This window comes from Micrasema longulum, unplaced genomic scaffold (genome assembly GCF_059751315.1).
Source record: "Micrasema longulum isolate JH-2025_06_02 unplaced genomic scaffold, ASM5975131v1 h1tg000260l, whole genome shotgun sequence".
Taxonomy (NCBI): domain Eukaryota; kingdom Metazoa; phylum Arthropoda; class Insecta; order Trichoptera; family Brachycentridae; genus Micrasema; species Micrasema longulum.
Genome location: NW_028277464.1, coordinates 1,598,747 through 1,613,870, shown reverse-complemented (window position 1 = coordinate 1,613,870; position 15,124 = coordinate 1,598,747). Strand labels below are relative to the sequence as shown.

Here is a 15,124-nt window from a genome sequence, read left to right as displayed (position 1 = left end):
GATAGCTTATCAAAAATTAATAAGTTATCAAAGTTCAAATAAAAGCGATACTAAAAATAAAACAGATAATAAAAAAAAGATGTTTATTATTATTTCGGAGCAAATCATAAATACAAATAAAACATTTGCAAATTTTGTTATAATACTTTTCAATAAAAAATATTGCAAAATTAGTGACGGGATTTATATTCTCTATTCTGCAACTTTGACATCATCCAAATTTCTCAGTGGTTTGTGAATGCATTCTTCTTTGTTGATGAGATGAGTGGTTTTGTTGACGAGCTGCATAAGTTCATTGAGATTATTGGACCATGCATTCAGTCGATCTGACACATCGGGGTTTTGGCTGAAATAAAAGATTTGTAAATTGATATCAGGGTTAGTACATATCTCGTCGTCATATTTTTCTTGGAAACCACTTCTATAAGCTGCTTTCTGAAAGTATATATAATCCAAAAATACTGAAAGAGATCAGTTTGAAGTTCCCAACAACTATACTAGAGTGAGATCTCATGCACTGTTTTACAATTCCAAAAGCCGTATGAATTAGACTTAGGGCAATTCGCTTGCTGAATACGGCTTCTGCAGATAATATTAACATATTTTTTGTACATATCGGCAGTTTAGCAGTTATCTGCTTTCTACTTGTTAACTTGCCATTCACAATATTACTTAAAATAAAATACTTGTTTAAATGTTTAACCAAATTAAAGTTGACTGGTGTCTGAACACAACTCGTCTCCAATGCAATGTGGGACACAGAAAATATTGTGTTCTGAATCTGTTCAAGCGTGAGTTGCAATTTTGTAGTGATTTTAAACAAAGTTTTCATATGAATGATATAAAATGGAAAATTAGAAGGTTAGTACATTAAATATTCACTATACTTTGAGAATTTTTTAGGAATTCTAATTTCATTTTCTGTTGGAGATTTTTACATCTGTCTGTTCAAATTATCGTTTCCTTATTGTTCCTGCAATTATTCAAGAAATTCATTTAATATTACCTGCTTTTGCGCTTAGAAACAAAGAAACTTTATTCCACTATCATGATTCAATCCTTGTGACTTTCAGGCCCCTATACCCACCATGTTCCAGCTATTAAATTCTAATTAATTCTATTTTGGGGTTAAATCAGCTTGTTAAATTGTTTGTCGAACGAAAAACAATTGAACATTATAAATAGTAAGGGCCTTAGTTACCGGATTGTTTGTCCTGTATTTAAATGTCCTTATATTATTTCAAGTCAAGCCAAATTAAACTTATTGCATCTCAGGAATTCAGAATACATAGTACTTAAACAATTTATGACTTAAAATAGTATTTTAATTAGAGATGCCACAAATATTTGGCTACTATTTGGTATTCAGCATACTTAGCTACCTTTTTTTAGTATTCAGCAGAATACTGCATACTATTCGGCTAAAAACCAATTCCTAATCATGAAAAAAAAAAACACATTACTTAAAAATGTATCTATTTTAATGACGAAGTATTAGTTTAATACTTAAAATCTATCAGTGGTAAGTTGTTATGAATGAAAACTTTTTTTTCCAGCATTTGTTGGTAGCAAACGATTGTGCTTTTCCTCATAAATAATACCTCGTGAGATCTTGTTACTACACGGCAAACACACAACCTGTTTATTATCTTCACTACAAATCTCATAATATCCCCAAATAGGGGATTTCTTATTAAATGGTGCCATGATGTACAATCAACAAACAATTCATAATTACTAATAATTATTAATAAGGACTATTATTAACATTACGTGATGTAAAAACGAACAAATAACGCATATCGCAACATGATCTAGTCGCTAATTAAACCAATACACCCGCCCTGTTTGCAACGAGACAGGCGTGAAATGCTCACATCTTTTGCCGAAGGTTTGGCCGCTGAGTATTCGGCGCTTTGGCCGAGAGCATAACCGAATATTCGGTATTCGTTCAAATTCATGGCATCTCTAATTTTTATTATGGTACCTGAAGTGCACAATGCCAGCCGGTCGGTCAGTCTTGGCTTTTACAGTTCCTCCTACCACCAGTTTGCAGAGGAAGTCCTCGGCTTCAGCGTGAGCCAGGCCCAGGAGTTCGCTCATGCGGCTCAGGGTGATACGGGTGTAGTACATCGACATAATGCGGATATTCTGAAAACACCATTTATTAGAGAAAATATATGGCATATTGAAAACACAAAAATATACACATGTAATTACTATGAATTTTTTTTTGTTTGAATTATTAAATCTGAACTAATTATATATATCGGACCCCCAGAAGTACACTGTGGTATGTCTAAATTGGCCATTTTGCAGGAGAGCAAAAACAAACTTTTTAACATTTATTGATGCTTGTAACTTAATGAATTATATTGCCTGGTATTTGTTGTTGTACATTTGCTGGTAAATCATGAGAAGACAACTGTAGCATCATCATGAGGAAGTTGAATGCTACGGGAAATTGGATAAAAAAATGTTTTTTTTCGAACGGTAAAAATTAGAGCATTCAATTGTACGGTAAAGTTTCTTGAAAATGAACTGTGAAATACTAATCGAAAAGAACTGTGAAAAAATTAGTGTTCTGATATATTTCCGGTTTACGGGAAGTCAATTCACCAATCAGCAGAACTCCCGGAAGAGAATTAGTGACATCACACGCGTAATTACAAAACTCTTTTTTTTTGTTTAGTTTGATAGTCTATCAACAAATATTTAAAAGAAAAAAAAACATTGAATTTCCTCATTACAAACTTGAGTTTGAGGTATATCTTGCTTAAAATTAAAAACTTCAGCAATTCCAAAATTTGATTTGGATTGACTTGACAGAAAGTCAATTTGAACTTACATGCTCTACAACTCGGTTTCTTAGGTCATTCCACCTCTTCTCACCATCTTCAGTTGATGCTCCAAAAACAGGTGTGGCTCTCAGGGTTTGTTCATATTTAGTACACAATTTGTCCCACCGAATTAGTTCCGGATTTATGAATAATCTTAACAACTCCCTGAAAAAAAAAACAAAATAAGCATCACTGTCATCTCCTTACCTGCATTTAATGGTGCTTAGAACATTGGTACCATAAATGCAGTACACTAGAATCTCTTTTTATTTGGGGGATACGTTCCACACAGTACCGTGTAAAAAAAAGTATACCAAAAAAAAAATTGCTGGATAGGTTTCCTTGTATAAAAGAATTAAGGATTTTTGTTTAATGTTTACTATTTATTGTACCTTTTTTTTCTGAAATATAACATGACATAAAAATACTTAAAAAAATTGTAACAAAGATTATTCACTATTATACAATATTTTACACCAAGTAAGTAAAAGAGCAATGTAGGGTATTCCAATAACGAATAGTATGATTATATAAGTATTACGCATTGTTAAATATTAATCCATAAAGACAACATAAATAGTAGTGTTCCTACGTCACAAAATGTAATTACGCGACGTAGAACAATTGGTAACATCTTAATAACGCGACATAGAACAATTGGTAACATCTTAATTCCACAATAAAAAACAACTACAGCAAAAGATCATTATACTTATAAAAGAAAAAAAATTCTTTAATACAATGAAAAAAGGAAAAAAAAGTGCAGTCATGAATACAACATATTTAAGAAAGAAGTCAAAAGTTATATTCATAATTCTTTTTTGTGTAGGCACTGATTAAAAACACCGTATATTTTTTTTTGTAATTTATATTTTATACTGAAAATATTAACTAATTAAAAATATATATATATATAAATCTCATACTTGTAAACGGGCAGCTGTTCTAGTTGCTTGTCGGCAACCAGTCGGTGCGTGAGATCGGCCTGCTCATTGTCGTAGGGGGCCAGGAGCAGGTACAGGACAGCCCCTACCAGGGTGTCAGGGCCCCCGATGGTACCCAGCGCGCGGTAATGGCGACACACGGCCAAGTATGATCCGCTTTGCTGGTCCACGGCAATCATCAGTCTGTAGAACTTCTCTTTCATCTCCTGGGGAAAGTTTCTTATCGTGTCATATGGCAAATAATATAATATTGCAACATAATTCTTCACAAAACCACTATTCCATATGATTTAAACACTGGATGGTTTTATGACACAAACTAACACTTATTTGAATGCGACTATTCTTCAACCAGTTTTTACTATTTTATAAAGATTTTTTTTAAAATAAAATGTTACTTTTTTTTAGATAAATTTAAATACATATGACACATTGGGATTGCTTTAAAGGGTAAAAAGAAAAACAAATATAATGAAAAGACATGATTTTAAGAAAACAAATTATTTTAGTTTTCAGACTCTCCTGGAAATTCTGCCTTTTTGAGTTATGACTATTTTATTGGATGTACGATATTTTAATGTTTTGAACAATCCTGGATTAGCAATTTTGGTGGAATATAATTTTTTACTTATATATCTATGAAACAGTCTCAAGATTTTTATTAGAAAAAAACTTATGAAAATTCATAATGTATGTTAAAACACTAGTTCTATCAATAATATATTAAAACTTATAATATAATAAATCAATCACTGATTTGAATCTACTGAACACTTTATTTTATTTTTACAAATATAGAAACAAAAATTTAGTGTCAATTGTTTTGCCTTGTTAGGGCGTTCAATTGCGACATTCAATCTATCTAATCTTCACATTCGTTTGAAAATGCCCCAACAAGGCGAAACAATTGTCACGAAATTTTCGTTTTTATATTTGTAAAAAATAAAATTAAGTGTTCAGTAGACTCAAATCAGTGTTTGATTTCTTTTATTACAAGTTTAAATATGGAGTTCTACAAAATAAACACCAAATCAATCAATAATAATAGATTATTAAATTATTAAATTATAATGAAAAAACGTTTTACCTTTGTTTTTTCATCTTCAAAGAATTTGGTGTTAATCTTTTTGGAGATGATTTGAGTCCGAACATAATCCTTGATTTCCGAACAAAGGCGCATCTGTTCCAATATCAATTCCACTTTTTCCTGTTTTTCCATTGATCCGTATGTCTCCACCTGCATTATGAAAGAAAATTGATTTGGTGAACAGTTAAAGCCTAAATCGAAATAAAAGGCCAACAGATTGATGTTTATAAAATTTTGCATAAGTACTATATGGGAACTTGATGAACCTTTCACATCAAATAACCAAAATACACGTCCAAGTGTACATTCTATAAAAATAATATTTTTATTTAAACAGTTATGTGTGTAGTTTGTATCATATCAGTCTGATCTAAAATTATAAAATATGTAAATATTTATATTGTTAAGGACCCTTGTGGTGTTTTTCACTGAAACAGCAACACTTTGTAAAAATATCCTTATGGATAAAACACCAAATTAAATTAAATTAAGTGAAATTCAGCCATGTCTACAACATTTGAACACACTAAAAATATTGTTTATTCAACTAGCTGGTACAAAAATTTAAAAGTATTTACAGGCATTGTCTACTAGGTAAAATAATTCAGCTAGATGAATCCCACACCCATCAATAAAGGTTACAGCACTTTTACTTCACAAAAATAAACAGATGGAAGAGTTGAGGAAATGTGGATGTTTAAACATAGGCAGAATGGTAAATGTTACACAGTGTCAATTAAATTACTTAATTATATTCACAAATTACAACACGGATGGAGAACATTTTAGAGAAGGAAATATGGAAGTCTAGGGATTTACAGGGCTTATGACCTGTCATTGGCTGGTTTGTAATTTGTTAATCTTAATGACTCCCTAGTCTTTTGTCTACAAATATTTGGACAAACTCAAAATACTTAATTATATAATTGTATTTGATTTAACAAAAAGGTACTAGCCTCAAAGATGTTGAAAAAGCGATGAAACCGGTCACTGGTTATTCCAAATTTGTGGATTTAAGTATCGCTAGTCACTAATTTCTAAAATTACAATTACAGTGAACTATGATCAAGAACTTCCACAAACAAACGTGAATGATTTACAATAATTCCAGTTGTAAAAAGTGGGGATCAGGGTAAGGATTTCCCACCTGCAACTCTTGTATGATCTTGGCTGCTTCAGCGACATTGTCCTCTCCTTCTCGTATCTTAGCCAACTTGTGTGTGAGACGAGCCCTCTCCACTTCCACATAGATCTTGCCCTCGGTGACACTCCTTAGTGTCTCGATCAGTTTGATTTGTGTCTCTTTATCGGGAGTCTTCTCCACGTATAGACAACATTCTTGAACCATTTTTACCACAGCTTGTTTTAGTTGCGATCTAAAATAGTGTTACTTATTTTGATGGCATTCGATGGTTTTATTTATTTATTTTATAGAAACATACAGTCAACAACGATTAATTACAAATTCAAAATAAAGTTGAAAGACCCAGTATTAACTATTTATACCCGATATAAGAAAAATGTTACTTATAAAAACATTTATGGCCAAGAATAACTGTACTAAGCTTATCCCATCGTTTATTTTTTTATTATGCCACATTTTTTGTACATTTATGAACATGTGCAGTTACTAATACTAACAAGTATTTTGTACTAGTATAAGTAACAAAACAAAACACTAAACAAATGTCAAACACAATTAACAAAATACAAGTGTATCAAAATCGATAATGATATTTTTGATGTATTATTTGATAATGGTGGTGTTTAATAGTCGGAATTTCTTCCAAACGATTAAGCCAGTAAATAAAAACTATTTTCTGGGCGTCATGAGAATTTTGAAAGAGAATATTCTATGTAAATAATTTAATAAAGACAGTAATTCTTAGATATTAGACCATGCAGAAAATTTAAGTAACAAAAATTATAAACTACATACTGAAATATGCCATTGATAAATGTTTAGACGATTGGATGTATTTATTTACATTTAATAAATTCAAATATGGAATACATATAGTAAATCTTTTATGTGTAAATACTACAAATTAAAATAAGGACCCACAGAATTATAATAGACCAAAGTAATTTTATTTAACAATCTGACAGATGGTAGAATAATTGAATTCTTAAAAAATATTACTTGTGAATTTGCTTCTTACACATGAAATGTGATCTTACCATTTTCTCTTTTAATCCCAGCAGTATTTCGACACTTACAAACGACACAACACGGCATAATTGAATTTAAATCGACAGTTGCATACTAAGCTTCGTCTACAGAGTACCCAATGTCCAAAGCGTAAACCTACTAATTTGTGAGTAGTTTAGTTGGATTCATTTTGATGCGGTTTCTGGGGTATTCTAATTGTATGCAAGGACAATTGTTGTTTTTGTCAAGATGTTTTCATATGCTAAACAAAATTTATCTGGGTGTCATGATCATTTTTATACCCATAAATGACATTTCATTTTAAAAAGGAAAGATAGCATAAATTTAAGATAAATACAATCCATTTTGCTACTGAAAAACATAACATATGACAGATTGGGTGCTTATTCCAGTGCTATGAAGCGTTAGATCCAAGTATAAACTTGGAATAAGTTTTTATGGTCGCTATCCCAGCTCTATACCGAGTATAACTTTATGCGAGTTTTATAAGCAAGAATTTTTCCTATTCCATCCTTATTATACCACTATGCCTGGGCATAACTTAATACTAGGTTTATGAATAAGGCTCAGTAGGCGTGAGGTATACAGAAGATTCTGGATATCTCAAGTTCCGTATTTTTCAGACCATAAGGCGCACTTTTTTGCTCTGAAAATTCTACCGAAAATTGGGGTGCGTCTTATAAAATTGATAGATAAATTTCGGGATGCGTCTTATGGTCCGATGCATCTTATCTTCCGCAAAATACAGTAATTAAAACAATGCTGTAGCAAATGTACTGAATTTTCATCACAACAGAGGGAAAATATTTTTGAGAAGAAAATATGTAAATCTAGGCATTTACAGGGCTTATGACTTGTCATTGGCTGATTTAAGTGGCCACTTTGCACACTGTGTAAGATTCACAATTCTGCCTATGATTAAACATCTATATGTTATCAACTCTTTCATCTCCTGACTTTTGGGAAGCCACTTAAACCAGCCAATGACAGGTCATAAGCCCTGAAAATGGCTAGACTTCCATATTACCTTTTGAAAAATGATTTCTCTCTCTGTTGCAATAAATTTCAATCTTAATAACCAAGTAGGGAGTGAAATCCAGCCGTTTCTACTTACATTTGAACATATTCAAAATATTGTTGAATAAATAAATTCCTTACAAATATAAAATGTTATTTAAGATAAGAATTTAATAAAATAATGTACCTGCGCTTTGCAAGGAGTGCAATATGGTCATTGAGTGAAACCCAATCCTTGGCATCATAACAAATTTGAACAATTGCTACTAGAACTCGGGAAGTGGAGACCATATCGGCACCCTGAGATCAAACATAAGGGAATATTATTCATCATTACTTCGGAATGCATCTAAAATATCGTACAAAAGAATAATAACGTAATACATAAAATAAAAAAACAATATTGCTGGCCTGGCATCTGAAGCATAAGACTGATCATCTTACCTTCATGTAAAAAAGATTATCAAGATACGCTGCGATTGCACCACAAGGTGCGGTAAGGGAATGATGATGATGACAAATACAAACATGAAGTAAAAATATATCGTCACAATCGTAGAACAATGACGTATGTGGTTTTCTTCAACTTGACATGAGAGCGGTTTAATATTTTATGACACTTTAAGTCACAACTTGATGAGTAAAAAAAATATAACATTTGATACTTAGGTTAGTTATGTACATTTTACCATTTTTAAACCTGGATATAAATCCTTTTCAAGATCAAATATAAAAAAAGTAACATTTTTCACACACCCGTTGTTGTTCTACGATCACGACGATATCAACAAATGGGAATCAAATTAACCTTGAAACCGTGGTCACCCTATAATCCAGAGTACTCACATTTAGTTAGAGATTTGTAAAAATATATTTAACTCATCTGGGCCTCAGGGGGGTATTTAGGGTCCCCAGGAGCACGTTATTTTCAATTACTTTTAGTTATTCATCATATTGATTTAATTTTTTGTATAATCCCACCCTAAAATATTAAGAATGTATGAAAATTTGTTGCAAAAATATTTTTTTGCCAAATTCTTTCAATCATACACTTTTTTCTTTGCCTTTCCCCCTGCAAACAGCAAGCATACCAATTTGTTTGCTCTACAGTTTAGTAATCTTCAATACGTTTTTGAGAAACTTCACCGTACAATAGGGAAATATCACATACTACGAATACCGATAAAAATAGAAAAGGATTTAGAAAAATTAATTGTATTTTGAAAATCAATATAGATATTGCGGAGAAATGTTTCAAACATAACTTAAAAAATGAAAAATAAAAAAATATATCCCGAGAAAAACGCAACAATTTGTGACGATGTTCTATAAAAATTTTAACGGTTACAAAGTTCAAAAATAACACAAATCGAGATGGGGCGTAGCCAATGCAATTAACGTTTTTGCGGGAATTCAAAATAATAAATTTAAAAATATTTTTTATGATACTAATAAGCAGTAAGAAATTATTTTTTTATTCGACAGTATTCGTTTAACATATTTTATTTATTCATTAAAAATTACACTTGTTTAAATATTAATGAATTAAGGCTTTTTCGGCTGTGCCCGTGTTAAGCCATCATCATCATCATCATTCCCTTACCGCACCGTATGGTGCATATGACACTGCATTGGTACACCAATAACAGCATATCTTGATCATTTTTGCAACATGAAAGTAAGATAATCAGTCTGACGCTTCAGGTGACCAGTACAGGGACTATGAAATATTCTAGTGTAAAAACACCTTTTTAAATAAATATTTCGTATCAACCATGTCGGGAATCGAACCGGAGACCTCTTGCATGGTAGGCAAACGCGCTGACCATTACACCACGAGGCCGACAACGCCAATAATAATAAAAATACAAAGTAAAATTAATTAAATTAAATTATAATGACATGTGATGCAATAGAATAACAATCCAGAAAAACAAGGTATAAATAATCAGATATAAATATTAAAATATAAATTATACAAATTTAGATTCATACATAATCAAATATACAAAATAATAGTATCATTGAAATCAATAGAAAAAAAAATACAAAAACATAATTGAAATTGAATGCAGTTATGCAGAAAGCAGCCAGTCCACAATTTTGAAAAAATGAGATATTGATGTTATCGGGTGCAGTAAGGTCAATTCTATGTCCTGTAAACAGCAAGACCGCTTTCATACAAAAAACACCTTTTGAAAATGGTTTCCATCACAAAAACGGCATTTCTCAATTTGCAGAAAACACCCACAGCACTAGAAAAATCTAACTGTTATTTAAAAATCATTCAAACTGGTCAAATACATAATAAGATTCTTGTTTGTAATGTAAAAGAAACGAATGTGTTTGTTGTTTATCATTTGTTAAAGTCAAAAACATTCCAACTGTTGTGTAGATTTGTTTATTCACCCATTTCACTAAGGTGCTATTATCTCCATTTCACTTTTCTATGGCTGGCCGCTTTCTGCATAACTACGTTAAATTATAATTAAATATGGTTTCTATAAACTCACTCTATACTGCAGTAAGAAATGAGGGTAATAAATAATGTGCCAAGTAACAGTGAGTACTAAATTCAATAATACAAAAATACATAATGAAAAAAATATCAAGATATATAATAAGCAAATAAAAGTATGGAAGGAAAGCAGATTAGTTTATTTTCGCTAATCTCGAACTTTAAAAAGATTAACAACCTCGTCCCTATTGATGTGCAGCAACCGATTGCAAACATATTGCTTTGAAATTGTAAAAAAAGTGATATTTCTCTATTACATGCTCCAATTTGAATAAAACATTTTTATGTCCAATTTCCCGTAGAACTGAACTTCTTCATTGGATACCGTCATATTTACTGCTTTATTTTATGGAAATGTATTCTGATATGCACTGGCAGAATTTGCTATTTTCTTAACAGATCATGCAAATAATATAAAAGTTATCAGAATGAATATGCTAGTGCAACTGGTTTTCTCTTCAACTGATTTTCTGAGAGGAATGATGAACTCACGGTTCTGGTTTGTTTCTCTAAAGCCAGTAGTTGATCAAGTGCATCGGGAACCTTTCCTTTTGCAGCCAATTCCTTACAGATGGGAATTTTTTCATCGCAAGTTTTGCTATAGTCCACCTACAAAAACAAAAACTTATTAATTACACTCAATGTTAAATAACCATAGCCATAATACGGAAGAAGAAAACCCGTGCCCGTGTAGTGAGTTGATTGACAAAACTTACTTCCATTTTAATGATTTTTCCACTCGCGTCCAGTTCTCCCATATCTCCGTTAACTGCCATTATGGAGCTGTAACACAAAGTCTTTTATTTTGCAGCGAAATAGTGAAACAATGCAAAATACTGTCAGACATGACAAGCAAATTTCGAATAATATAACCTAAAAGTCAAAACTATAAAACATCATTAATAACGTTTAGAAGTACATTGAAAAAAAATAACGCTGAATATATTTAATGAGCTAGATTATGTTTCACTCACAGTTTTATATTAAAGCGATGATAATTATAAAATATTTCAATTTGTGGGACAAATAAAAGACAGATCACCGCTTGCCGTAGGTTTTTTAAAAATATTTTTTAAAGGCTGTTAAAGTGTGTTCGGTATTAAGTAATTCCGACGTTTGTTCGAATATTGAATTCTGACGGTGCCTACCTATAAGAAATATTTTTACTTTGATATTTTTTTTAGCAAACATACACACCATTACGCCGTCACGGTAGGCAGAGAGAATAGAACGCCACATCAGTCAGTTTTTGCAAACATACCTCGCTCCCTCTACATTCGAATGTACGTTTTCTCATGCCCGCATGCTGGCTATTTCAAGTTTTCACAAGTTCATCTTCAAATAATATTTGTTGGATTTGGTCCTGCCATGCCTTTTTTGGTCTTCCCCGATTGATGCATCCATTAACATTTAAATTGAATTTATTTAGCCGTTTTTTCGCTGTTCATTCGGTTTACATTTCCAACCCAACATTTAACTCCTTTCATGATTTTGTCGATTATGTTTATATCAGCCTTACATGTCATAATGTATCTTGACATTTTTGTACCTATCGTAAATAGTATTATTAGAAATTCACCTGAGATATTTCGACAGCATTCAGCGTACTTTCATCCTTGTTTCTCCATTTTCATACTTCACTCCCATACATCAGGGTCAGCACCAGGACTCCATTGTGTACTGCTTATTTTGCTTCTAGCGAAAAAAAAATATTTGCCAAAGTTAATGAAAGTGCTCCGTGCATTCTGTTCCCAGCACTTACCCTTCTTTCGGTATCTTTCTCCGTCTTTCCCCCTTTAAAAACAATCATATTCGATTTATCAACATTCATTAGCAAATCGCCCCCCTTGTATTTATACATTTGCAGACCCTTTTGTTATCAAAAATTGCAGGCCCTCATTGTTGTTGGCAAAAAGCACAGCATCGTCAGCAACGTTTTTGTATGAAAAAATAATGTAAAATTGTACAATAATAATAAAAAACAATATCATATACAACCTTCTTAAACGAGACAAGGACAGTAAAAACTAATAAACTGGGGACTGAAATTATACAATAAGCTGTCAGATAAAACTAAACAAAAGACTCAGACAACCATTACAAAAAATGTTTGGAATATAATCATTAACAGTAGAATATGAATTTAAAAAAGGAAAAAATATTTTTATAAATGTATGTAATCCATGGGTCATTCACATCGTGGTTTAATATTCCGAAATGAGTCAAACAGGGATGTGTAATGTCACCATGGTTGTTTAACATATACATCGATAACTGTATGAAAGAACTGAAAAATTTAAGAATGGGAGCAAAAATGAGTGGTATAACTGTTAACTGTCTTCTGTATGCGGGTGATGCCGTGCTTCTTGCTAGCAGCAAAGAAGACATTCAATTCTTGGTAACAAAAGTCTACGATGTATGCAAGAAAAGCGATTTGCGTATGAATGTTGATAAATCGAAAGTGATGGTTTTTGAAAGGGATGAAAATATAACTAAATGTGAGATCATCGTAAACAGAGATATTCTGAATCAGGTAGAAGAATTTGTGTACCTGGGAAGTATGTTTACTAGGGACGGAAAGGCCGATAAAGATATTGAAAGGAGAGTGAGTGCCGGGAACAGGGTGAACGATGCACTAAAATCTACTTTGGCAAACAAATGTTTATCGCAGGAGGCTAAACTAGCAGTTCACAACGGAGCTCTAGTTCCAACTCTAATGCGCCCAGTTCCAGTTTTCACCCTATTTCAAATCTTCCCATCGTATCAAAAATACTAGAAAAAATAGTTTCTCATAGGCTCGTTAACTATATCGAGCGGAATTCTTTATTTTCGGTAAGGCAATCGGCATACCGACGTTTTCATTCCACGGAGACGGGAGTGATAAGAGTACTGTCTGACATTATAACGTCGGTGGACTCTGGTAATCTGGTGTTGATGGCTCTTCTGGACATGAGTGCTGCATTTGATACTGTAGACCATAATATTTTGCTTGAACGTCTGGAGAAAACTTATGGTTTCCGTGATCAGGCACAAATGTGGTTCAGTTCATATCTTAATAAAAGAGAATATGCAGTTGTGTTCCAGGGTAAAAGCTCAAGCAACTTTCGGGTGTCTACAGGAGTGCCTCAAGGGTCAGTACTCGGACCACTTCTCTATCTCCTTTACACTAAAGATATAGAGAACATTATCAAATAATGTGGATTGTGGTCGCACTGCTATGCAGATGATACGCAGATTTATTTTTATTGCAAACCAGGCGAGAGAAGTTTGCTTGTCAATTTAATTGATGGATGCATCAAGAAAATAGGAAACTGGATGGCTGAAAACAGACTAACATTAAACCCATCAAAAACTTAACAACTGTGGGTGGCTTCAGCCAGACGACAGAATTTGATCCAGGATACGGCTCTACCCAATGTAGGGAGTACCGTTTTACCCACCGTTAAACTACTGGGAGTTTTACTCAATTCTGACCTATCTCTTGACGCTCAAATTAGTAGAACGATAAGTTCATGCTTCTACCAGCTGAAACAAATTAAATGCATACGCAAAAATTTGCCGGTTGATGCCGCCCGTCAATTTATAAATGCGTTTGTAGTGTCTAGAGTCGATTATTGTAATGGTATCTATGCAGGTCTACCAATGAACAAAATGACTCGCCTACAATCTGTATTGAATGCCGCAGCGAGACTTATTTTCGGAATCTCTAAGTTCAGTCATATCACTCCACTACTTCGGGAGCTACACTGGCTACGTTTTCCACAGAGGGTCGAATACAAACTCTGTTGGCTTATGTATAAGTCACTGCACAACTCGGCTCCGGAATATCTAAGGGAACTATGCATTCCAGATGAACTAGCTGACAGGCGTCTCACGCTTAGATCAGCTACGTCTACGGCGAGAGGAAAAGTTATTATACCTCTACGCAAACAGCGCACTAAATTTGGTGAACGCGCATTTGCGGTCGCAGGCCCTATGGCATGGAATGCTCTCCCAGCAGAGGTGCGAGGCTGTGAAAGTGAAGTGATATTTCGGAAAAAACTTAAAACCCACTTGTTCTCTAAATCATTTGAATAAATCCGTAGCACGTGACAACAAAATAAATTATTTTAATTAAATTACAAATTTAAAAGCTTCAATTAAATTAACTTAACAATAGAATCACCATGTAAAGCGCCCTTGAGGTATTTTATTACGAAAATTGCGCTATATAAGTTATCCACAATAAATAAATAAATAATGTATGGAAGCGAAGTATGGAATTGGAAAAATAATGATGAAAGTAGGTTGAGTGCTGTTGAAATGCGATCCCTCAGGCGAATGTGTGGTAAAACGATGTATGATAGGTGCACAAATGTCGAGATCCGTGAAGTGTGTAAGGCTGAGACATGCATTATTGACAGAATCAAGAAAGGGGTGCTGCCTTGGTTTGGACATGTAGAGCGAATGGACAGCGAAAGAACGGCTAAAAGGATCTACGATGCAAATGTTGATGGATGCAGAAAACGAGGAAGACCGAGAAAGACATGGCACGATCAAGTCCAT

At 32.9% G+C, this 15,124-nt stretch overlaps 1 protein-coding gene across 1 annotated transcript; it reads right to left on the bottom strand.

Moving 5' to 3' along the window:
• Nucleotides 1–69: 69 nt before the first annotated feature.
• On the bottom strand, nt 70–11,660 carry Rpn5 (regulatory particle non-ATPase 5). Its single transcript, XM_088223965.1, has 10 exons — nt 11,554–11,660; nt 11,296–11,362; nt 11,072–11,188; nt 8,249–8,361; nt 6,019–6,247; nt 4,872–5,021; nt 3,767–3,990; nt 2,849–3,005; nt 1,988–2,151; nt 70–346 (listed from the first exon to the last, which is right to left on the bottom strand). Exons 2-10 carry the CDS (start codon nt 11,353–11,355, stop codon nt 193–195), a joined length of 1,368 nt encoding a protein of 455 aa, XP_088080091.1. The 5' UTR covers nt 11,356–11,362; nt 11,554–11,660; the 3' UTR covers nt 70–192.
• Between the last annotated feature and the right edge of the window lie 3,464 nt (nt 11,661–15,124).